The following is a 24,838-nucleotide window of genomic DNA, read 5'->3' as shown; positions in this document are numbered from 1 at the left end:
ATTTACGGTGTGTGTCTCCTGGAGCACAATCTGGGCACTATGTGTTGGGCAATAAAATGGCATCTCTCCAACATCCACTGCGTGATAATTTCTGGAAAGTGCCTGTGGAGCCAAAATAGTCACTACTCCTATAGATTAATTCACTGAGGGTTATAATTTCCAAAATTTAGTCACTTTATAGGGATTTCGTCCATTTTGTAATAATAGGGCTTCTGCAAATGGTGGGTCCCATCTCCTCTGGGATCTGCTCCTGGGACGTCTGCTTCTGTCACCAGGAGCCGCCTTATTCATCCTGCAGGCGGCGATAGTGATGGAAGAGACGTCAGGATCAGAAGCTCTGGGTGGTGCAGGTTCTGTCCAGCCACTAATATTAGGGTTGCTGGGACCAGTAGTACTATCCAGTCTGGCAGTATGGGTGTGTGTGCTGTCCAGCTGAAGTAATCTGCTCCCTGCTTCAGCCATTTGGAAAGCACCGCACCCTACTAAAGCTGGAAGCATATTGCCGGAAGCTGCCAGATACAGCCTTGTTCTCCTCTGGTTCAGTCCTCTGTGCTCAGCTCCCGGCTTGTGGATTTGTGTCCTGTTGTGACCTCAGCCCGTTTACTGACTACTGGTGTCTTCTGATTTTGTATTTCCTCTGCCCTCCTGGTTCTGACCCGGTTACCTTACTATTCATCTTGACGTTAAAGGGTGATGAGAAAGGCAGTCCCTGGGATCTGGAGTATATAGCGCCAAGCCTATTCGTGGTGGCCATCTTTTGAGTTGCCAGGTGACCATGAACATTTCCCCAATACATTGTGTCTGCAAACTATTCCACCAAGATCTGCATTCAAATAGCTAAATGTCGCTTCTCCCCTTCTTAACCTCCCATGTGCCCAGACAGTAATGTACAACCGTATATAGGGGATTGTCAGATTCAAGAGAAGTTAGAAAATAATTTGTAAGGTCCATTTGTTTCCTATTATCATTTGTGAAGAATTCCAGAGTTATCACCACATAAAGTGACACACGTCAGATTTGAAAAATGGGGCCTAATTAGGAACAAAAAACTGGCTGCAGGAAGAGGTTAAATTAGAGTATTTTGAGAACTAACTACTATAGTCAAAAACTGACTATAGACAATAACACATCTACAGAAATGATCAATCTCAATAGTCTTCATCAGTAAAAAATTAGTAACTAGTGGTGAAACCTCTCTGGGGTAATTAGAGTATGGGGCTCGGTAGTTCTTCGTAATCTAAACTATGATAAGGGCCAATATTTTCTGTCAGATGACTTTCAAGATGAAATATTAGACATTGAAGGAGACCTTTTTATAATAGTGCAAAGATGAGGGGTCTTAAATTTAGACCTCGGGCATTGGGAAGAGGCAATGGAGACCTACTTTTAAAGACTACCAGGGAGTTACAGACTCACATAAGTGAGTCAGGCCGATACTACCACAATAAAGGTATCATACAAAATGAACCTGGAAAAAAATACAGAATAAAAGATATGTTACATCCCAAACAACAACGTATGTATCAGGGGAGAGAACTTCAAACCTAAACCAGAGCCGCACTCATTTATGGTGGACCATTGGAGCTACTATGAGTCCTGACCAGAAGAGTAGAGAAAGTATTAGCGCCCCCATTTCAGGAAACATTGTGCAGTAATCTGAATTCCTTAGGATTGAAAATATAATGGAATTTATGACGTGGAGTGAATCCATGAAACCAGGGCTCGAGCCAACACATCTCCTGCAGGCGTGAATAAATGTATATTACAGCCATCAGCCACGCACAGCTTAGAGATATATCATGGCACAGTGTAATGTTTTTTGTGTAGTTTATCACAATCCTGTTTGAAGTTAGTTGGTTTGAAAAGAAATTGAACAGTCAGGATAAAGGGAAACTCTGTTGTTATTGTACAGAAATTCACACTTGGCCCTCACTGCACATTTAATGTTGTTGATCGTAAAAGTGAAGTTTGGCCAGAAAGACTGGACCTGGTCTTGTAGGGACCATATGAGGACATTCAGCAGCACAGAAGGGAGAGAAGGTAGATTCATCCAATAAGATATCAGGGATCTAGGAAGCCAACAGCATCATTACCCTCCGCTTTCTCTTACAGACCCATCATAATATTTTTCTTCAAGTGATTTTCTCACTTGTCAGCACATTCTACGTACGCTGTCATTTGGCTTTGTAGTTTACAGATCTGGGCAGGTAACGGTCAGCGTCTCCTAATCCCAGGGGGTACGTGGATCCTCCAGGTTGTAAGTTCTATAGAAAAGGTCATTTACAATTACACAAAGTAATGTGAACAGTTTTGGATGGAGGAGAATGTTGTGATCTAGCGGTAAAATGGTGATCACACGATTGTGATACGGCCGGACTACACAACCGATAAAGCAGCCACAGCTGGTGACAGAGAAGAATCTGTGACTTCTCTGCATTTAGTGGCTACTACTCACCTGGGTAGTCATATGTAGGAATCTCCTCTTTACACCGCTCATCACCCCTCACATATGTCTTTGTAGTATTAATATGGGTCAGATCTTCACCCTGAAACAAATACTGTAAAAGTCACAGACAGATGGAGAAGTCCCATCTATGATCAGATCTAATCCTGATATCTCCACCGTTCTCATTACACTATGATTGTAGAAAATCAATTAGTTTATTTTAATAGATTACCTAATCAGTGTGAATCAATATACCGATGATGGAATAATCTATGTGTATGTATGTATGCAAATGTGTATATGCACATGGATTATGTTAATAGTTAGTTATATATTCATTAACAGCTTCTGTTCTAATCTGTATACAAGAACAACTAAATGATTTCCTGGGAATGGCGTATGCATGGGAATGGCTGATAACAGAAAGATTCATGTCGAGTTGGCAAAGATGGCGCTGAGAGGCGAACTCACTCCCTCCATCAGAATTCCTAAGGCGTTACTCAAACCAAGAGATACATAGATGAACGAATTATAGCGTGCCGAGTTATCAGAAAAGAGCAATACATTTTTACTAATCCCACCTAGAAGGAGAATGCTATTTAACCCCATGTCTACCTAATAAAGTATGCCATTTTGCGTGGTTCAGTTTCTGAGTGAAGTTTTTCAACCAGATAAGCAGATTTGGTTAATTAGCTTCTCTGCATGCACTCAGACATCTTTAATTTGGAGGAGAGCAGTTACCTAGTGTATCTTAAATTGGTGTAACCTTCACAAATAGTGCCGTGTCTCGGAATGTGTATGATGAAGATCATCATGATCAGTGTGTGACACAACTTAGAGCTACAATCAACAATATTCTGAACTATGTTGGAACAAGGAACCTTACTTCTATTGCTCTTCCTGCAATAAGTTATGGAATGTATGGATTTCCTATGCAAGCCTGTGCCCAAGCAATAGTCCAAGCTATACCGGAGTATAGAAGATTAAGGCTATGTGCCCACGATGCAGAAATGAAGCAGAAAATTTCTGCAGCATTTCTGCATCTCCCTGGCAGAAAAAAACGCATGCAGATTGTGCATGCGTTTTTCCTGCAGAATACATGCGGGTTCACATGCGTTTCCGCATGCAGATTGACAAGCACTTTCCAGGCGATAGCATCACTTGGAAAGTGCTTGACAACTAGGTCACACTGTATAAATCCATGCAAACAGCATGGATTTATACAGTGTGAACCGTAAAAATTAAAACAAATAAAGCTATACTCACCCCCGAGGCCCCTGTGTGCTGCAGCGCTCGTTCCTGTCTGGTTCCCGGCTGCCGGCATATCGCGAGACACAGCGGTGAAGGGCCTGCAGTCACATGACTGTGACGTCACCGAAGGTCCTTCAGGGCTGCTGGCATTCAGAGAGAAGACGCCGGACAGGTGAGTATAAACTTTATTTGTTATTTTATTCTTTTTTTACAGGTACAATGGTACCCAGGTCTGGATGAGAGTCTCCTCTCCTCCAGAACTGGGTACCATCCGCACATAGAGACGCATAGAAGCCGCTTGTAAAAATGTACAGTCGCAGTTTCTGTGCGTCTCAATGCAAGTCAATGGCGGGAGTTCCGCTGCACTTCCGCAAAATTAAATGACATGCTGCGGATTTTTGTACGCAGCATAAACGCTGCGGAAAAATCCGCAGCATGAGCATAGAACATGCGGAATCCCCTTGGGGACCATGGGGTGCGGATTACCTAGCGTTTTACAAGCGTTTCCGCTGCTTGAAAAACGCTACGTGGGCACACAGCCTAACTATGTTAGAGGAGATAAGACTAATCAGCAATTACTATCATAAATCTCAAATTCTCACCCGAGCTGTGGAAAGTGCCACAGCTAGATCAGACTCACTCAGCCGCCAGATGACCTCACAAGATAACCTGAATGAACTATTTCCTAGACAAACAAGCCCACCTCCTGCTATAAGAAAGGAGCATTAATTCCCTGTGTTTCTCCAGCTAACACTCCATTGTTTCCAGTGAAGAAAAACTGCAAGAGGAGAACCGGATAAATTCAGGATGGTGCAAGATCTGAGAGCTGTGAGTGCAGTTACAATCCTGGAGACCCCAGTGGTGCCAAATCCACATATATTACTCAGTGAAATTCCCCCCGAGGCAACGCATTTTACAGTAATCGACTTGGCAAACGCCTTCTTCAGTGTGCCTCTGTATCCAGACTGTCGGTATCTTTTTGATTTTACGCACAGAGGAGTACAGTACACCTGGACCGTTATGCCTCAAGGAGCTCAGAACTCTCCTCATCACTTCACACTGGCCTAAACTACCTGTCTCCAACCCTGGAAGAGTGAGAACCCTGAAGTCATATTGATACAATATGTCGATGATCTACTACTCTGTTGTCCAGACGACCAAACTTGCCACAGGTTCAGCTATTCTTTGCTCCAATTTCTGGCCACCTTCGAATGCAAAGTTACTACAGCTACAGCTACAGAACTCCTCCACAGAACAGCAGATGTTGTACTTGGCCATCCTACAACTATACTGGCCCCTCATGATTTGCAAGCTATCCTTGCACAAACCCAGCACAACCATCTATCTATGCAACGTCGTGTCAGAATCCAATGTGAGCTCCTTTTACCAGAAAATATAGCTCTTCGGCAATGTACTGTCTTGAACCCCTCCACTCATGCTTCCTCTGTCAAGGGGGGACTGCCCTGAAGACTTAGGGGGGTCCTCAGAAGACCATGAATACCCTGATTCGAGTGACCATGATTGCCTTGAGGTCATGAAGGCAGAAACTTCTCACCTACCTACTGTCTCTGAGCAGCCACTGCCTGAAGCGGATCTGATACTGTATACTGACGGGTCCAGATACGCAGATGAATATGGAACGTACCATACCGGATATGCGGTGGTGTCCCCACCAACGGTTATTTCTGCTGGACCACTGCCATCTTATATGTCAATTCAAGAGGCCGAACTGTATGCTCTGACCGAAGCCTGCAAGTGCGCAGAGAGTCGAGTGGTCAATATCTACATGGACTCGAGGTACGGATTCGGGATTGCCCATGACTTTGGCCTGATATGGGCCCTGAGGGGCTACAAGACAGCCAGTGGAGCTCCAATCCGGAATGCAGCGGCAGTGAGAAGTCTGCTAGAAGCTCTGAAGTTACCTAGGCAAGTGGCTGTGATCAAAATTAAGGCTCATGGGAAACTGAATTCAGAGGAAGCCAAGGGCTGACATTACAGCAAAAGCAGCAGCTATGGAACCAATATTTCCAGAGGAAGCAGAGGTGTCGGGTGGTACGGAGGTGTTTGTGCTCACCAGAAGTCAGAGACAACAAGGAGATGAGGAAGAAACGGGAATGAGAAATTTGGGGTTGGAAGATGAAGAGGAGCAAAGACTGGAAGAGAATCTGACACACAGGACTTACGTGGACTGGCAGAATGCGGTAACGGAAGAAGGAAAACAAAACAAAATTCTTAAAGCCAGTAAAGAATTTTCACTTCCATGGCCGGAGGTGCTGCCTATTGCCCTATACTCAGTCCGAAATACCCCGAGACAACCCACAGGGCTCACATCATACGAGATCTTGTTTGGTGGGCCACCTAGAATGGGTCGATATTACCCACAGCAGCTTAGTTCAGGGAATGATAAGCTTGTGAATTTTGTTGTCAGACTTGCTAAAGAGTTAAAACTAACACATGCTACAGTGTACTCTTCTATTCCAGACTCAGATCTTGAATCAGGTACTCACAGTATCCAGCCTGGAGATTTTGTCTGGATAAAGAATCACGTGCGAGGCACACTGGATGCCAGATTTGAAGGGCCCTACCAAGCACTACTTACATCCCCTACGGCTGTGAAGGTCGAAGGCCAAACATCATAGGTCCACACATCCCATTGCAAGAAGGCGGTCTCAGACCCACAACCCTGATGTTCCTTTGTCTGATGACAGTAGCTTGGGGGGGGAAGCCTTTGTTACGGTAACACGTGCATTCCAAACAATTATTACTAAAGAGAATGATATTCCAGTTTTCTGGTACAACACTTCCTTGAATGTGGTGACATGAAGATTAGGATTAGATTGGAGGGCAAATAGACTGGGGAATGTGCCATAACTAAAGCAATAATGTCTGTTTACCTTATATCTGAGTCCCAGGAATCCAAAGAGGAAATAAAGGCTGTGTTTGCAGGTACATACAGGGCCAAGAGATAAGTTAACCCCAAAGGCAGTTTTGATCCACATATATATATATATATATATATATATATATATATATATATAGATGTTCTCGGGGTTCTTAGGGGGGTGCCAGACGAATTCAAGGCCTGAGACCAAGTGAAGGTGGGATTTGAGTCCATAATACCCATAATAACCATTAACAAGAACGTAGATTGGATACATTACATATATTATAACCAACAAAGATTTGTCAATTACACCAAAGATGCCTTATAAGGGATAGCTGACCAACTAGCACCCACATCTACCATGGCCTTGCAAAACAGAATAGCTCTGGATATGTTATTGCAGAAAAAGGAGCGGTATGCAAAATGATAGGTGACCATTGTTGTACATATATCCCAGACAATACCGGCCCCACAGGGAAAGTTACTAAGGCTCTCAAAATCTATGAACAAACAGTTCCCCTTAGAACAAAAGTGTTGTACCAGAGAGAATACCGGAAGTAAATGAGTTTGTAAAGTTAATATCCATATTTCTGTGTTAGGGGTGACCCGCGATTACACAGTCACTAGATCTTTTAGGGTCTCCACCCCTTTCCTGTAGGTCTTCGTACGAGTTAGATTTAGGAACGTCGGTGGGTCCGGCTAAAAGGGACGGGCCGCCCGTCACATCGTAGGGTTCCAGAATAGCCTTAACATAGGGTCAATTTCTTCTCCCCCTCTGATTTTTAGCATATGGATATTAAAAGCAAATAATTGATTTTAGGGGGGCTTGTCAAGGTTAAATATATATATTATAGAAAATCAATTAGTTTCTTTTAATAGATTACCTAATCAGTGTGAATCAATATAGCGATGATGAAATAATCTATGTGTATGTATGTATGCAAATGTGTATATGCACATGGATTATATTAATAGTTAATGAATATATAACTAACAGCTTCTGTTCTAATCTGTAGACAAGAACAACTAAATGATTTCCTGGGAATGACGTATGCATGTGCATGGCTGATAACAGAGAGATTCATGTCGAGTTGGCAAAGATGGCGCTGAGAGACGAACTCACCCCCTCCATCGGAATTCCTAAGGCATTAATCAAACCAAGAGATACATAGATGAACGAATTATAGCGTGCCAAGTTATCAGAAAAGAGCAATAAATTTTACTAATCCCATCTAGAAGGAGAATGCTATTTAACCCCATGTCTACGTAATAAAGTATGCCATTTGGCGTGGTTCAGTTTCTGAGTGAAGTTTTTCAACCAGATTAGCAGATTTGGTTAATTAGCTTCTCTGCATGCACTCAGACATCTTTAATTTGGAGGAGAGCAGTTACCTAGTGTATCTTAAATTGGTGTAACCTTTACAGTATAAGACATATAATACTGGTGGATAAAACAAGACTGAACACAAGACCTTCACAGCCGTCTACACATCATAGGGGATATCTCATGACACCTTCTCTCCATCTACCTGATGATCCTGAGAAACATTGGGATCTTCTTGTTTACAGTCCTGTGGAAGAAGAGGATGGGGACATCTCTCTGGTGTTGTCCTCTTACTGGATAGATCTGGAGGAAACACATACAGGGACTGAATTCATTCTTTACATACAAATATTTATAGGCCGTGTGTATTTAGTCCTGTCTATTACCTGGTGATGTGAGGGGCTCGGGAATCTCCATCATGATGTCCTTGTACAGATCTTTGTGTCCTTCTATATACTCCCACTCCTCCATGGAGAAATAGACAGCCACATCCTGACACCTTATAGGAACCTGACACATACAATGATATCGTCATCCCCCGATCCCTTCATAGCATTACAGTATAATGTCCCAGCATTCCAAATAGTGTCACCTCTCCAATCAGCAGCTCAATCATCTTGAAGGTGAGTTCTAGGATCTTCTGGTCATTGATGTCCTCCTGTATCAGGGGGTGAGACTGAGGTCCAGTAATTGGGCACAGGGGTCTTCCCCTTCTCTCAGACACAGGGTCCTGACAGCGCTCACTAGAGGTCTTCTTCACTACTGTGTAACCCTAGTTATGGAGAGAAACATTAATAAATCTCACTCCAGACATTTCCAGAGTCCTCACCTCTCCAGTTCTGTCCATCTGTTATTCCCATAGATAAGAATGATGTAATGTGACGTCATCAGAATCTCTCACCTCTCCAGTAAGCCGAAAGAGGATCTCAAGGGTGAGGTGTAATATCCTCTCCGCCATCTTGTCTCTGTCCATATCCATCATTGATAGGTGATTCAGAAAAATTCTCTTAATATAGAAGATCTTCACTGAGAGGATCTGATATTGTAGAGACCTGAATGAGAAGAAGAGCCGATGTAACATCATAAAGAATTCTGTGTATTAATACAATTACTGGAGACAATAAGGGAAATATATCAGGAGATAGAATGCGTAGATGTTGTATTCTCTAGTCTTTTATGGATTGGAACACAAGTTGAATTGCTGACTTAGGCTATGTGCCCACGATGCAGAAATGCTCAGGATTTTTTCCTGAGCATGTCCTGCCAAAGACATGTGGATGTGAAGCGTTCTTCACATGCATTTCCGTATGAGGGTTGACAACCGCTTTCCAAGCGATTTTAGCATCACTTGGAAAGTGCTTGACAACTTGGTTACACTATATAAATCCATGCAACAGACATGGATTTATATAGTGTAACCCCCAAAGAATGTCAAAAAATAAAAAAATAAATATATACTTACACTCCGATGGCCCCCGCAGTCTTGCTTCGCTCCGTCGTGGCTGCAGGCAACTGGTGGTGCACTGTACTGAAGGACCTGCTGTCACATGACTATGACGTCAGCGCAGGTCCTACAGTTCATCGCGAGATGCCGGCAAAGGAGGACGAGCGTAGTGCGGGCCGCCAGAAGGTAAGTATAATCTTTATTTTTTATTTTATTCTTTTTTTTACATGTTCTATGGTACCCAGGTCCGGAGGAGAGTTTCCTCTCCTCCACACCTGGGTACCATCCGCACATTAGAATGCATGGAAGACGCATCTACAGATGTAGTAATGTGTAATCCATGCGTTCCAATGCTAGTCAATGGCGGTGAAAATGCATTTTTTTCCACAATGATAACCCGTAGCGGAAATTTCCGCAGCATGTGCACACCACATGCGGATTATCATTGGGGAACATGGCAGGCCTTCTACCATGCATTTTTTAAGCGTTTCTGAAGCGTTTTTGCTGCGGTGGAAACGCTTAAAAAACGCATCGTGGGCACACAGCCTTAGACATCTCCTCCGTACTTCCAATCACTGGCTAATTTGGCCACTGCTTCAGTAAGAATCACCCAGAAACCCAAGCAGCAATGGTAATTTTATTATTTTACAACATTCTGCTTTTGTCCCTGACGTACTAATAAAAGCTATATATTTTAGACCACAGACAACAAGCAGTTTCTTCCTCGGAGTCTGCAGCTGAATACGTTTCTGATAGACTCATCTCCCATAACGCTAATTCTCGTCATATACATTACACGTGACATGAGAAATAACAACTTCATGATGAGGACGACATCTTCATCTTCTAATACGGCTCTAGAAACAAAGTTGGCCAGAGTCCGTCACTAACTACATCATCACCGACTGTCTGTATGAATGTTTCCCGTCTTTCCCAGGTTGTAATCTTTTATCACGTTACATCTCATTTATAAGAGCTTGTTTGTAAGAACACCAAGACAGGAGTTATTTGATGCTAATGTCTCCTTGTACAGTGTTTTTTCTTCATGGATATTATGTTTCTTTTAGCATTTTTATGTAGGCTTCCATATATTACATGAAAAACACCAAAAAAAGAAAACCAAGTGTTAAAACATAAAATAAAATTGGGGATGGCGGCACTGTGGGATCATTATACTGTAAGTGAGGGGGATGGTGGTAATGTGGGAATATTATATTGTATGTGGGAAGATGGCGGGACTGTGACATTATACTGTATGTGGGAAGATTGCGGGACTGTGGGAACATTATACTGTATGTGGGAAGATGGCGGTACTGTGAACATTATACAGTGTGGGGAAATAGAGGTACTCTGAGAGGATTAATGACCGCAGTCGCTCCTGTGACCGGGCCAAGCCAACACCAACCCCTGCTTCAGCAGGATGTGTGTTCTCGGACTGACATTCAGCTTAGTGCCACAATACACGCTGCCGACCAATCAGAGGCCAGCAGCTGACATCGGCATGTACGTCATTAGGGGCGCATGGAAGTAACATCATGCTCTCCTGTCGCTTCCAGCTGAAGTCAGCGGCAGCTCCAGAAAAAGACACCGCGCGGCGAGGGAGCGAAGAGAAGGTGAATATAATGTTATTGTTTTTTTAAATCAGCGAGTACACGGTGCCCTTGGCCATACTACTACATGTAAGAGTATGGACTGTGCATTATACTACTACATGTAAGAGTATGAGCTGTGCATTATACTGCATGGATGACTGTGGGCTGTACATTATACTACATGTATGAGTATGGGCTGTGCATTATACTACATGTATGACTGTGGGCTGTGCATTATACTACATGTGTGGATTATGGGCTGTGCATTATACTACATGGATGACTGTGGGCTGTGCATTATACTACATGGATGACTATGGGCTGTGCATTATACTACATGGATGACTATGGGCTGTGCATTATACTACATGGATGACTATGGGCTGTGCATTATACTACATGGATGACTATGGGCTGTGCATTATACTACATGGATGACTGTGGGCTGTGCATTATACTGCATGGATGACTGTGGGCTGTACATTATACTACATGTATGAGTATGGGCTGTGCATTATACTACATGTGTGGATTATGGGCTGTGCATTATACTACATGTGTGGATTATGGGCTGTGCATTATACTACATGTATGGACTGTGGGCTGTGCATTATACTACATGTATGACTATGGGCTGGGCATTATACTACATGGATGACAGTGGGCTGGGCATTATACTACATGGATGACTATGGGCTGTGCATTATACTACATGTATGGACTGTGGGCTGTGCATTATACTACATGTATGACTATGGGCTGGGCATTATACTACATGGATGACTATGGGCTGTGCATTATACTACATGTACGGACTATGGGCTGTGCATTATACTACATGTATGGACTGTGGGCTGTGCATTATACTACATGTATGGACTGTGGGCTGTGCATTATACTACATGTATGACTATGGGCTGTGCATTATACTACATGGATGACGGTGGGCTGGGCATTATACTGTATGGAGGATTATGGGGAGTGCATTATACTACATGTATGGACTGTGGGCTGTGCATTATACTACATGTATGACTATGGGCTGGGCATTATACTACATGGATGACGGTGGGCTGGGCATTATACTACATGTATGACTATGGGCTGTGCATTATACTACATGTATGACTATGGGTGGACCATTATACTAAATGTGTGGACTATGGGCTGTGCATTACACTACATGTATGGGCTGTGCATTATACTACATGTATGGACTATGGGCTGTGCATATACTACATGGATGACTATGGGCAGTGCATTATACTACATGTATGACTGTGGGCTGTGCATTATACTACATGTATGACTGTGGGCTGTGCATTATACTACATGTATGACTGTGGGCTGTGCATTATACTACATGTATGACTGTGGGCTGTGCATTATACTACATGGATGACGGTGGGCTGGGCATTATACTACATGGATGACTATGGGCTGTGCATTATACTACATGTATGGACTGTGGGCTGTGCATTATACTACATGTACGACTATGGGCTGTGCATTATACTACATGGATGACGGTGGGCTGGGCATTATACTGTATGGAGGATTATGGGGAGTGCATTATACTACATGTATGGACTGTGGGCTGTGCATTATACTACATGTATGACGGTGGGCTGGGCATTATACTACATGTATGACTATGGGCTGTGCATTATACTACATGTATGACTATGGGTGGACCATTATACTAAATGTGTGGACTATGGGCTGTGCATTACACTACATGTATGGGCTGTGCATTATACTACATGTATGGACTATGGGCTGTGCATATACTACATGGATGACTATGGGCAGTGCATTATACTACATGTATGGACTATGGGTTGTGCATTATACTACATGGATGACTATGGGTTGTGCATTATGCTACATGTACGGACTATGGGCTGTGCATTATACTACATGTACGGACTATGGGCTGTGCATTATACTACATGTACGGACTATGGGCTGTGCATTATACTACATGTACGGACTATGGGCTGTGCATTATACTACATGTACGGACTATGGGCTGTGCATTATACTACATGTACGGACTATGGGCTGTGCATTATACTACATGTACGGACTATGGGCTGTGCATTATACTACATGTACGGACTATGGGCTGTGCATTATACTACATGCAAGGACCATGGGCTGTGTATTATGCTACATGTACGGACTATGGGCTGTGCATTATATTACATGTACGGACTATGGGCTGTGCATTATACTACATGCAAGGACCATGGGGTGTGTATTATGCGACATGTACGGACAACGGGCTGTGCATTATACTACATATATGGACTATGGGCTGTGCAATATACCACATGGATGACTATGGGCTGTGCATTATACTGTATGGAGGATTATGGGGAGTGCATTATATCGTGCATTGTGAAAGTATTTGGCCCCCTTGAACTTTTCTACCTTTTGCCACATTTCTGGCTTCAAAGATATAAAATTCTATTTTTGGGGGGGAAGAATCAACAACAAGTGGGACACAATCGTGAAGTGGAATGAAATTTATTGGATATTTTAAACTTTTAAAAAAAAATAAAAACTGAAAAGTGGGGCGTGCAATATTATTCGGCCCCCTTGAGTTAATACTTAGTAGCGCCACCTTTTGCTGTGATTACAGCTGGAAGTTGCTTGGGGTATGTCTCTATCAGTTTTGCACATCGAGAGGCTGAAATTCTTGCCTATTCTTCTTTGCAAAACAGCTCGAGCTCATTGAGGTTGGATGGAGAGCGTTTGTGAACAGCAGTTTTCAGCTCTTTCCACAGATTCTTGATTGGATTCAGGTCTGGACTTTGACTTGGCCATTCTAACACCTGGATACGTATATTTTTGAACAAATCCATTGTAGGTTTCGCTTTATGTTTGGGATCATTGTCTATTTGGAAGATAAATCTCTGTCCCAGTCTCAGGTCTCCAACAGGTTTTCATCCAGAATGGTCCTGTTTTTGGCTCCGTCCATCTTCCCATCAATTTTAACCATCTTCCCTGTCCCTGCTGAAGAAAAGCAGGCCCAAACCATGATGCTGCCACCACCATGTTTGACAGTGGGGATGGTGTTTTGAGGGTGATGAGCTGTGTTGCTTTTACGCCAAACATATCGTTTTGCATTGTGGCCAAAAAGTTTGATTTTGGTTTCAGCTGACCAGAGCACCTTATTCCACATGTTTGGTGATTCTCCCAGGTGGCAGGTGGCAAACTTCAAACGAGACTTTTTATGGATATGTGGCACCCCTGCGGGTTCAGTCGCCACAGAGGTACTGCATCTCACCGAGAGGTGTAGTATCTCACTCTCAGGTAACGATGGAGTACTGCCCGGAACCCACACACTAGCATGCATTACACTCCACTTCAGAGGGCAGGGCGAGATTGCTCCTAAAGGAGAGCACAGTCCCTGGTCCCTAACTGGAGGGCAGAACAATGTAGTGGGTGTGGGTGGAGGAAGAAGATCAGGGGAGCACTTCAGGAGTAGTATAAAAAGGGATGGAACCATCTAGAAGGGGTTGAGTCAGAGAAGACAGTGAGAGGAGAAGTAGTGGGAGCAGGAGCTCCGCAGGAGCTCTGCTCAGGAGGAGCGTGCCTGAGTGAGAGAGGCCCAGGAGTGGAGACTGACTGAACAGAGAGGAGAGGAGAGGAGAGGAGCAGGAAAGAAGGCTCCAAGAAGGAAAGAGGGGATCCTAGGGGTACAGGAAGTGCTGGAGGCCACCCGTACGCCCGAATCTACCAGGATGTGGAGGGATCAAGCCGCAGAGGAGACCGGCCCCTAACTAGTCGGAATTGCCATATTCAGCTAGAAACCGGAGGCTTCTACATACATTTTCAGGGTGCAGTTGCCACAGCCACAATTAATCGCCAAAAAGGTAGCCACACAGGATACATGGAACTCCAGGTTGCCCGCTAAGATCTGAGGTTACCGGCTTGGCACACTGTTTGCGAGGCGCAGGGCAGGAGGGTGAGAGCCAGCCCAGGAAGATGACTGAGAAAGGCACACAGAAAGGGGTCCCGTTAAGTGCTCTTGAATTACCTAAGGGATTGCTGAACCTCTCCCATGGTGAATGCAGGACGACTTGGGTGGTTATAATCTGCAGTTGTAACCAGGAGCAACGTGATAAGCGTGAGTAAACCTTGAAGACTGCACCCCACTGTCTCTGTGAATTATTGCTGCGCCATCATCCCCTGCACCACACTGCACAACAACATCTACCTCATCTATAGTCACCACAGCAAGGCCCTGGAGCTTAGCTCTACCTGTGGAGAGCTGAACAAACTCTGCTGCATTACCAACAGCTCCAGAGGACCTGCTCCATACAGTCGCATACCACAGGTGGCGTCACGAACATTAAAATATCAGCAAAGGGATATAAACCACAAGTATTCAATAGAACGACGAGCAAAAAGTGGCAAAGTGTAATATAAAAATTAACTTTTATTTATCTATTTAAAAATAGTAGTGAATAAATAGAATTAGTATAAAACTCATATAAGAAAGAAGCGATAGCAAGTCTTGCAAACGGTACTTAGCCGCCTATAAAAAAGTAAATCTGTGGAACTGGTAACACTCCTAGTATAGTTCCTTCTGACACAGGAACCTAACGGACCACAGGTGTGTAACACTATAGACAACCACCTCAATTCCAAATAAGTTGTTCTGGTCCAAACTAAAGAGAAGACTGTCATACAATAAATGTTTCTTTAAATATACAACAAAGCATATTGAACAGACAGGTATACATCAAGAATCTCCTACACCCATGACTTTAATTCAGAAATGGGTGAGGAAAAGAGGAAGATAGACCAATTGTAATGTAGAGTCTAGATGTGACATAAAATACCTGGTGAATAATTAATATATACAACAATCTCACCGTTAGAATGTCAGTATCATCGCTGTTGACTCATATCTATGCAATTCTAAGGAGAACCCTTTGGAAGTGGCAATATCCAGTAGAGTGCAGGACTCATTTCCTCTGGAAGGACTCAGACCAACAGGGTGAGGGGTGCTCTCCCGACGCGTTTCCTCATGTTACTGATTCATCAGGGGAGAGAGCAGTAGTACTAATGGGTCTATCAGCCCGAATAATGACAACATTTCCGCCTTTGTCAGACGGTTTTATGACTATGTATAAAGTCTTCACCTACATGTTCCAACTGATCTACGTGTGAGAGTATTGTGCCTCGGGAACTGATTAATCATTTCCTCTGTACCCCTCCCTGATCCTTGAACCCCGTGACAAACCGTTTTTTTCCCACTCTACCTAGGGCGCTGCATGATGTTTCCATTTTAAATCATCCCGTAAGCCGAATTATCCTAATGGTGACCTGATGGACCCGGGCAAATAGTATATTTACCTGATATTCCGCAGTCGTGTCTGGTTGATGTACATCAGGTTACCATCACAACACAGCAAGCGTCCGCCCAGTCGGAGGCTCGCGTCATCGGAAACGACGTTTGCATGTCATTTGCCGGCTCATGCGCTCCAAATACCGGAAGTTGAGGGGCCGGAAACCGGAAGTGACGTTACCGATGTAGCGCAGTAATACCGGCATATTTAAAAGAAGCGCGGGCACTACTTAGCAGCCGTGCCATCTCCATTTCGGGCCGATAGACCCATTAGTACTACTGCTCTCTCCCCTGATGAATCAGTAACATGAGGAAACGCGTCGGGAGGGCACCACTCACCCTGTTGGTCTGAGTCCTTCTAGAGGAAATGAGTCCTGCACTCTACTGGATAATGCCACTTCCAAAGGGTTCTCCTTAGAATTGCATAGATATGAGTCAACAGCGATGATACTGACATTCTAACGGTGAGATTGTTCTATATATTAATTATTCACCAGGTATTTTATGTCACATCTAGACTCTACATTACAATTGGTCTATCTTCCTCTTTTCCTCACCCATTTCTGAATTAAAGTCATGGGTGTAGGAGATTCTTGATGTATACCTGTCTGTTCAATATGCTTTGTTGTATATTTAAAGAAACATTTATTGTATGACAGTCTTCTCTTTAGTTTGGACCAGAACAACTTAGTTGGAATTGAGGTTATGGTCTATAGTGTTACACACCTGTGGTCCGTTAGTTTCCTGTGTCAGAAGGAACCATACTAGGAGTGTTACCAGTTCCACAGATTTACTTTTTTATAGGCGGCTAAGTACCGTTTGCAAGACTTGCTATCGCTTCTTTCTTATAAGAGTTTTATACTAATTCTATTTATTCACTACTATTTTTAAATAGATAAATAAAAGTTAATTTTTATATTACACTTTACCACTTTTTGCTCGTATTCACGAACATTAAATATAAAAACTATAAAATCCCCTTTTATTGACAGCCCTGGGTCATGGAGCGGGTCACCGTCACTGTGACATCTCCCCTAGCAACGACCGGCCCGGCTACCGAGTACCCCACTGCCCAGGGGGCGCGTCAGATACCTTTGAGAAATGGCTTTCTTCTTGCCACTCTTCCATAAAGGCCAGATTTGTGCAGTGTACCACTGATTGTTGTCCTATGGACAGACTCCCCCACCTCAGCTGTAGATCTCTGCAGTTCATCCAGAGTCATCATGGGACTTTTGGCTGCATCTCTGTTCAGTCTTCTTGTTCGAGATGAAAGTTTAGAGGGACGGCCAGGTCTTGGTAGATTTGCAGTGGTCGGATACTCCTTCCATTTCAATATGATCGCTTGCACAGTGCTCCTTGAGATGTTTAAAACTTGGGAAATCTTTTTGTATCCAAATCCGGCTTTAAACTTCGCCACAACAGTATCTCGGACCTGCCTTGTGTGTTCCTTGGTCTTCATGATGCTCTCTGCACTTGAAACAGAACCCTGAGACTATCACAGAGCAGGTGCATTTATACGGAGACTTGATTACACACAGGTGGATTCTACTTATAATTACCAGTCATTTAGGACAACACTGGATCATTCAGAGATCCACTTCTTGTTGATTCTTCCCCCCCAAAAATTAGAATTTTATATCTTTAGGTTTGAAGCCAGAAATGTGGCAAAAAGTAGAAAAGTTCAAGGGGGCCAAATACTTTCACAATGCACTGTACTTCTGTTATGGGGCCCCATCACTTCTATGTTCGCCCCTGGTGAGTGTAATAGTTTATTTTTTCTATACACTAAAGAACAGAGGCAGCACAGGGGACATATACCAGGATGGGGCCTAGGATAAGGGACATACATATACAGTGGGTACGGAGAGTATTCAGACCCCTTTAAATTTTTCACTCTTTGTTTCATTGCAGCCATTTGGTAAATTCTAAAAAGTTCATATTTTTTTCCCATTAAAGTACACTCTGCACCCCATCTTGACTGAAAAAAAAAACAAGAAATGTAGAAATTTTTCCAAATTTCTGAAAAAAGAAAAACTGAAAAATCACATGGTCATAAGTATTCAGACCCTTTGCTCAGTATTGAGTAGAAGCACTCTTTTCAGCTAGTACAGCCATGAGTCTTCTTGGGAATGATGTAACAAGTTTTTCACACCTGGATTTGGGGATCCTCTGCCATTCTTCCTTGCAGATTCTCTCCAGTTCCATCAGGTTGGATGGTGAACGTTGGTGGACAGCCATTTTCAGGTCTCTCCAGAGATGCTCAATTGGGTTTAGGTCAGGGCTCTGGCTGGGCCAGTCAAGAATGGTCACAGAGTTACTCTGAAGCCACTCCTTTGTTATTTTAGTTGTGTGCTTAGGGTCATTGTTTTGTTGGAAGGTGAACCTTCGGCCAAGTCTGAAGAGGTTTTCATCCAGGATATCTCTGTACTTGGCCGCATTCATGTTTCCTTCAATTGCAATCAGTCGTCCTGTCGCTGCAGCTGAAAAACACCCCCATAGCATGATGCTGCCACCACCATGTTTCACTGTTGGGATTGTATTGGGCAGGAGATGAGCAGTGCCTGGTTTTCTCCACACATACCACTTAGAATTATCACCAAAAAGTTCTATGTTCATCTCATCAGACCAGAGAATCTTATTTCTCATAGTCTGGGAGTCCTTCATGTGTTTTTGAGCAAACTCTATGCAGGCTTTCATATGTCTTGCACTGAGGAGAGGCTTCGGTGGGGCCACTTTGCCATAAAGGCCCGACTGGTGGAGGGCATAAGTGATAGTTGGCTTTATGGAACTTTCTCCCATCTCCCTACTGCATCTCTGGAGATCAGCCACAGTGATCTTGGGGTTCTTCTTTACCTCTCTCACCAAGGCTCTTCTCCCACGATTGCTCAGTTTGGCAGGACGGCCAGGTCTAGGAAGACTTCTGGTGGTCCAAAACTTCTTCCATTTAAGGATTATGGAGGCAACTGTGCTCTTAGGAACCTTGAGTAATGCAGAAATTCTTTCGTAACCTTGGCCAGATCTGTGCCTTGCCACAATTCTGTCTCTGAGTTCATGATTCTCATTTGGTCTGACATGCACTGTGAGCTGTGAGGTCTTATATAGACAGGTGTGTGCCTTTCCAAATCAAGTCCTATCAGTGTAATTAAACACAGCTGGACTCCAATGAAGGAGTAGAACCATCTCAAGGAGGGTCACAAGGAAATGGACAGCATGTGACTTAAATATGAGTGTCTGAGCAAAGGGTCTGAATACTTATGACCATGTGATATTTAAGTTTTTCTTTTTTAATAAATTTGCAAAAATTTCTACATTTTTTTTTCAGTCAAGATGGGGTGCAGAGTGTACATTAATGAGAAAAAAAAATAACTTTTTACAATTTACCAAAAGGCTGCAATGAAACAGAGTGAAAAATGTAAAGGGGTCTGAATAATTTCCATACCCACTGTATATATCAGGATGGGGGGTGGTCGAAATCTCGCAACGGGTCCCCATCAGACCTTAGCTATAACTCTGATTATACTGTGTGGGGGGATGGCGGTACTATGGGAACATTACACTACGTGGGGCCAAAAAAGGGGTATAATGGGGGCATTACACTGTGGGGGCATAATACATACTGCATAAGGTAAAACCTGCAAAAGACAAAAGACAAAAATATATCTCATACCCTACCATCATTATATATAAATGTAAAGCAAAGTTGCATAATAAATATAGGGTACTTAGTGAACTATTTTTGATCAAAAAAAGTATACAAGCCGTCCCACCAGCGGCAAGGTGACCCTAAATTGGGACGGTACCTATACTGCCTATATTAAAAACCTTACTGTATATCAAAGTTGAAGCAATGCATATAAAAGGGTAGACAAATAGGACCGGGTCCCAACTCCAGACCACCCAGGCCCGTGGTAAGCTACATATATACCAGTCAGCTCAACAAAAGGGAATGCCACACCCTTAAATTGCACAGAATGCAAACAAGATAAAAAACCAAGCAATGTGAACTGAGGTCTAAGATGGTAGACATGCAAGAATTAGGAGCATGTTCACACTAGCAAAAAGAAGCAAAACCTGCAAAAGACAAAAATATATCTCATACCCTACCATCATTATATATAAATGTAAAGCAAAGTTGCATAATAAATATAGGGTACTTAGTGAACTATTTTTGATCAAAAAAAGTATACAAGCCGTCCCACCAGCGGCAAGGTGACCCTAAATTGGGACGGTACCTATACTGCCTATATTAAAAACCTTACTGTATATCAAAGTTGAAGCAATGCATATAAAAGGGTAGACAAATAGGACCGGGTCCCAACTCCAGACCACCCAGGCCCGTGGTAAGCTACATATATACCAGTCAGCTCAACAAAAGGGAATGCCACACCCTTAAATTGCACAGAATGCAAACAAGATAAAAAACCAAGCAATGTGAACTGAGGTCTAAGATGGTAGACATGCAAGAATTAGGAGCATGTTCACACTAGCAAAAAGAAGCAAAACCTGCAAAAGACAAAAATATATCTCATACCCTACCATCATTATATATAAATGTAAAGCAAAGTTGCATAATAAATATAGGGTACTTAGTGAACTATTTTTGATCAAAAAAAGTATACAAGCCGTCCCACCAGCGGCAAGGTGACCCTAAATTGGGACGGTACCTATACTGCCTATATTAAAAACCTTACTGTATATCAAAGTTGAAGCAATGCATATAAAAGGGTAGACAAATAGGACCGGGTCCCAACTCCAGACCACCCAGGCCCGTGGTAAGCTACATATATACCAGTCAGCTCAACAAAAGGGAATGCCACACCCTTAAATTGCACAGAATGCAAACAAGATAAAAAACCAAGCAATGTGAACTGAGGTCTAAGATGGTAGACATGCAAGAATTAGGAGCATGTTCACACTAGCAAAAAGAAGCAAAACCTGCAAAAGACAAAAGACAAAATTATATCTCATACCCTACCATCATTATATATAAATGTAAAGCAAAGTTGCATAATAAATATAGGGTACTTAGTGAACTATTTTTGATCAAAAAAAGTATACAAGCCGTCCCACCAGCGGCAAGGTGACCCTAAATTGGGACGGTACCTATACTGCCAAAAAAGGGGTATAATGGGGGCATTACACTGTGGGGGCATAATACATACTGCATAAGGTGCATAATGGGGGCATTACACTGTGTGGGAGCATCATACATACTGCATAAGGGGCATAAAGGGGGCATTACACTGTGTGGGGGCATCATACATACTGCAAAAGGGGCATAATGGGGGCATTACACTGTGTGGGGGGCATCATACATACTGCATAAGGGGCGTAATGGGGGCATTACACTGTGTGGGGGCATGATACATACTGCATAAGGGGCATAATGGGGGCATTACATTGTGTGGGGTCATCATACAGACTGCATAAGGGGCATAATGGGGGCATTACACTGTGTGGGGGCATCATACATCATGCATAAGGGGCATAATGGGGGCATTAAACTGTGTGGGGGCATCATACATACTGCATAAGGGGAATAATGGGGGCATTACACTGTGTGGGGGCATCATACATCCTGCATAAGGGGCATAATGGGGGCATTACACTGTGTGGGGGCATCATACATCCTGCTTAAGTAGCATAATGGGGGCATTACACTGTGTGGGGTCATCATACATACTGCATAAGGGGCATAATGGGGGCATTACACTGTGTGGGGTCATCATACATACTGCATAAGGGGCATAATGGGGGAATTACACTGTGTGGGGTCATCATACATACTGCATAAGGGGCAAAATGGGGGCATTACACTGTGTGCGGTCATCATACATACTGCATAAGGGGCATAATGGGGGCATTACACTGTGTGGGGGCATCATACATACTGCATAAGGGGCATAATGGGGGCATTACACTGTGTGGGGGCATCATACATACTGCATAAGGGGCATAATGGGGGCATTACACTGTGGGGGCATCATACATCCTGAATAAGGGGCATAATGGGGGCATTACACTGTGTGGGGGCATCATACATCCTGCATAAGGGGCATAATGGGGGCATTACACTGTGTGGGGGCATCATACATACTGAATAAGAGGAATAATGGGGGCATTACACTGTGTGGGGGCATCATACATACTGCATAAGGGGCATAATGGGGGTATTACACTGTGGGGGCATCATACACACTGCATAAGGGGCATAATGGGGGCATTACACTGTGTGGGGGCATCATACATACTGCATAAGGGGCATTACACTGTGTGGGGGCATCATACATCCTTCATAAGGGGCATAATGGGGCATTACACTGTGTGGGGGCATCATACATACTGCATAAGGGGCATAATGGGGGCATTACACTGTGTGGGGGCATCATACACACTGTATATGGGGCATAATGGGGGCATTACAATGTGTGGGGGCATCATACATACTGCATAAGGGGCATAATGGGGCATTACACTGTGGGGGCATCACACATCCTGCATAAGGGGCATAATGGGGGCATTACACACTGCATAAGGGGCGTAATGGGGGCATTACACTGTGTGGGGGGCATCATACATCCTGTATAAGGGGTATAATGGGGGCATTACACATCCTGTATAAGGGGTTTAATGGGGGCATTACACTGTGGGGCCAGTAAAGGGGTCCTGTACTATGAGAACAATCTGTTTCCTCCCTTCCTGTCTCCATAGTTGGGTCGTATGTATCTATTACAGGAAACAGAACAAAAACCTTATGATTCTTATAAAGGGGCAACACAAGACCCCAAAAGAGTCTCCGTGCTGAAGGGGTTAATGCCCCCTGCGCCCAGTAATGGGGTCTCCACATACCTCCACCTGCAGAGCCGCCACCACATATATGGCTGCTCTGTGCGCACAGGAGCTGTGATGAGGTCACAGGAGGGGAGGAGTCAGGGGTCACATGATCAGGGGCCTCAGTGGATGCAGGACTCTGCTGTGCTGGTTGTCATGGTGCTGGATGAGCTGAAGTTTATGTGTGGGGTCAGGAGGGGTTTACAGTGTGGATGTAGCAGAGCCGCGTGTGTACGAGGCGTACGGAGCGGAGCCGCGCGTGTACGAGGCGTACGGAGCGGAGCCGTGCGTGTACGAGGCGTATGGAGCGGAGCCGTGCTTGTACGAGGCGTAGGGAGCGGAGCCGCGCGTGTACGACGTGTACGGAGCTGAGCCGCGCGTGTACGACGTGTACGGAGCTGAGCAGCGCGTGTACGGAGCTGAGCCGCGCGTGTACGACGTGTACGAAGCGGAGCCGCGCGTGTACGATGTGTACGAAGCGGAGCCGCGCGTGTACGATGTGTACGAAGCGGAGCCGCGCGTGTACGAGGTGTACGGAGCGGAGCCGCGTGTGTACAAGGTGTACAGAGCGGAGCCACGTGTGTACGAGGCATGCGGAGTGGAGCCATGTGTGTACGACGTGTAAGGAGCGGAGCTATGTGTGTACGATCTGTACGGAGCAGAGGCTTTATTCGATAATCTCGTTCTGCCATTTGGATTCTCCAATGCACCAACAGAATTTCACAACTCTCTGAATGATATTTCTCTGATTACTTTGGGAGATTTCTTGTGATTTATCTTGATGATAGAGAATTTTCTCTCCTAATTTGGATTCTCACCAGGAACATGTCCGTGTTGTTTCAGAAAGATTGAGGGAGAATTCTTTCTTTCTTTGCTGAAATTGAGAAATGTTTTTTTTTCTGTTCAGAAAGTTTCATTCCCGGGTCATTTTATCGGCTGATGGGTTTACGATGGATCCTGGGAAGGTGAAAGCCATAATAGATTGGGTCCAACCTAGTGACCTGAAAGTGTTGCAACATTTTGTAGGATTCTCCAACTATTATAGGAAATTCTTTAGTTTTTTTTTCTCAGATTACTGACGTCACACGTAAGGTGGCAGATCTCAAGGTTTGGCCACCGGATGCTATTGGGGCTTTTGATAAATTGAAGGAGTGTTTGTCTGCTCCTGTTCTAATCCAACCCCATCTCCAAGAACCATTCATTGTGGAGGTGGATGTTTCGGAGGTCGGGGTAGGGGCCGTTTTATGTTCCGAGACTCTGACCAATTTGTGGCCATGTGTTTTTTTATTAAGAAAATTTTCATCTGCTGAAAGAAATTATGCTGTTGGGAATTGTGAGTTACTCGTTGTTAAATTAGCCTTTAAGGTTTTAAGACATTTTCTGGAGGGAGAAGTTCATCAAATCACTGTGGTCACTGACCAGAAGAATTTAGCGTTTATTGAATCAGCTAAATGGCTAACTCCTAGACAGGCCAGAGGGTCCTTATTTTTCTCTAGATTCAATTTCTCTATCACTTTCAGGCCGAGGTCCAAGCAGTTTTAGTTCTGTTTCTTCTCCAAAACCTCCATTCTCCCTGAGGGCATTGTGGTTTCTGTGATATCGTTGGAGGTTGAAGCGGAGATCCGTAAAGTCCAATCGTTTGCTCCTTTCGCCACGCCTAGGTCCAAATTATTTGTAGTTGTGTACCTAAGATTGCGTCTG

General features: G+C 43.9%; 1 protein-coding gene and 1 pseudogene across 1 annotated transcript; both read right to left on the bottom strand.

Annotated features, from left to right (window-relative positions):
- LOC141220320 (uncharacterized) overlaps window positions 1–24,838 on the bottom strand; it is a 73,383-nt pseudogene that overhangs the window by 7,269 nt on the left and 41,276 nt on the right.
- On the bottom strand, window positions 1,437–23,226 carry LOC141220293 (gastrula zinc finger protein XlCGF53.1-like). The gene is made up of 7 exons (XM_073666247.1): window positions 23,156–23,226; window positions 8,807–8,957; window positions 8,498–8,677; window positions 8,292–8,415; window positions 8,111–8,208; window positions 2,456–2,546; window positions 1,437–1,468 (listed from the first exon to the last, which is right to left on the bottom strand). Exons 1-7 carry the CDS (start codon window positions 23,179–23,181, stop codon window positions 1,437–1,439), a joined length of 702 nt encoding a protein of 233 aa, XP_073522348.1. The 5' UTR covers window positions 23,182–23,226.

This window comes from Phyllobates terribilis, unplaced genomic scaffold, assembly GCF_046119375.1.
Source record: "Phyllobates terribilis strain yellow unplaced genomic scaffold, ASM4611937v1 Scaffold_280__1_contigs__length_2496652, whole genome shotgun sequence".
Taxonomy (NCBI): domain Eukaryota; kingdom Metazoa; phylum Chordata; class Amphibia; order Anura; family Dendrobatidae; genus Phyllobates; species Phyllobates terribilis.
Note: the sequence above shows the minus strand (reverse complement) of the source record. Positions and strands in the feature narration are given on the sequence as shown.

What these genes read in the sequence shown, in the direction of transcription:
- LOC141220293 (XM_073666247.1), bottom strand. Translation starts at nt 23,181, where the DNA reads ATGTGGTGGCGGCTCTGCAGGTGGAG. An exon ending in ATGTTTCTCAGGATCATCAG is followed by an intron (nt 2,547 to 8,110) that starts GTAGATGGAGAG and finishes TATTTGTTTCAG; the next exon opens with GGTGAAGATCTGACCCATAT. An exon ending in TCCTACATATGACTACCCAG is followed by an intron (nt 1,469 to 2,455) that starts GTGAGTAGTAGC and finishes ATTTTTTTCCAG; the next exon opens with GTTCATTTTGTATGATACCT.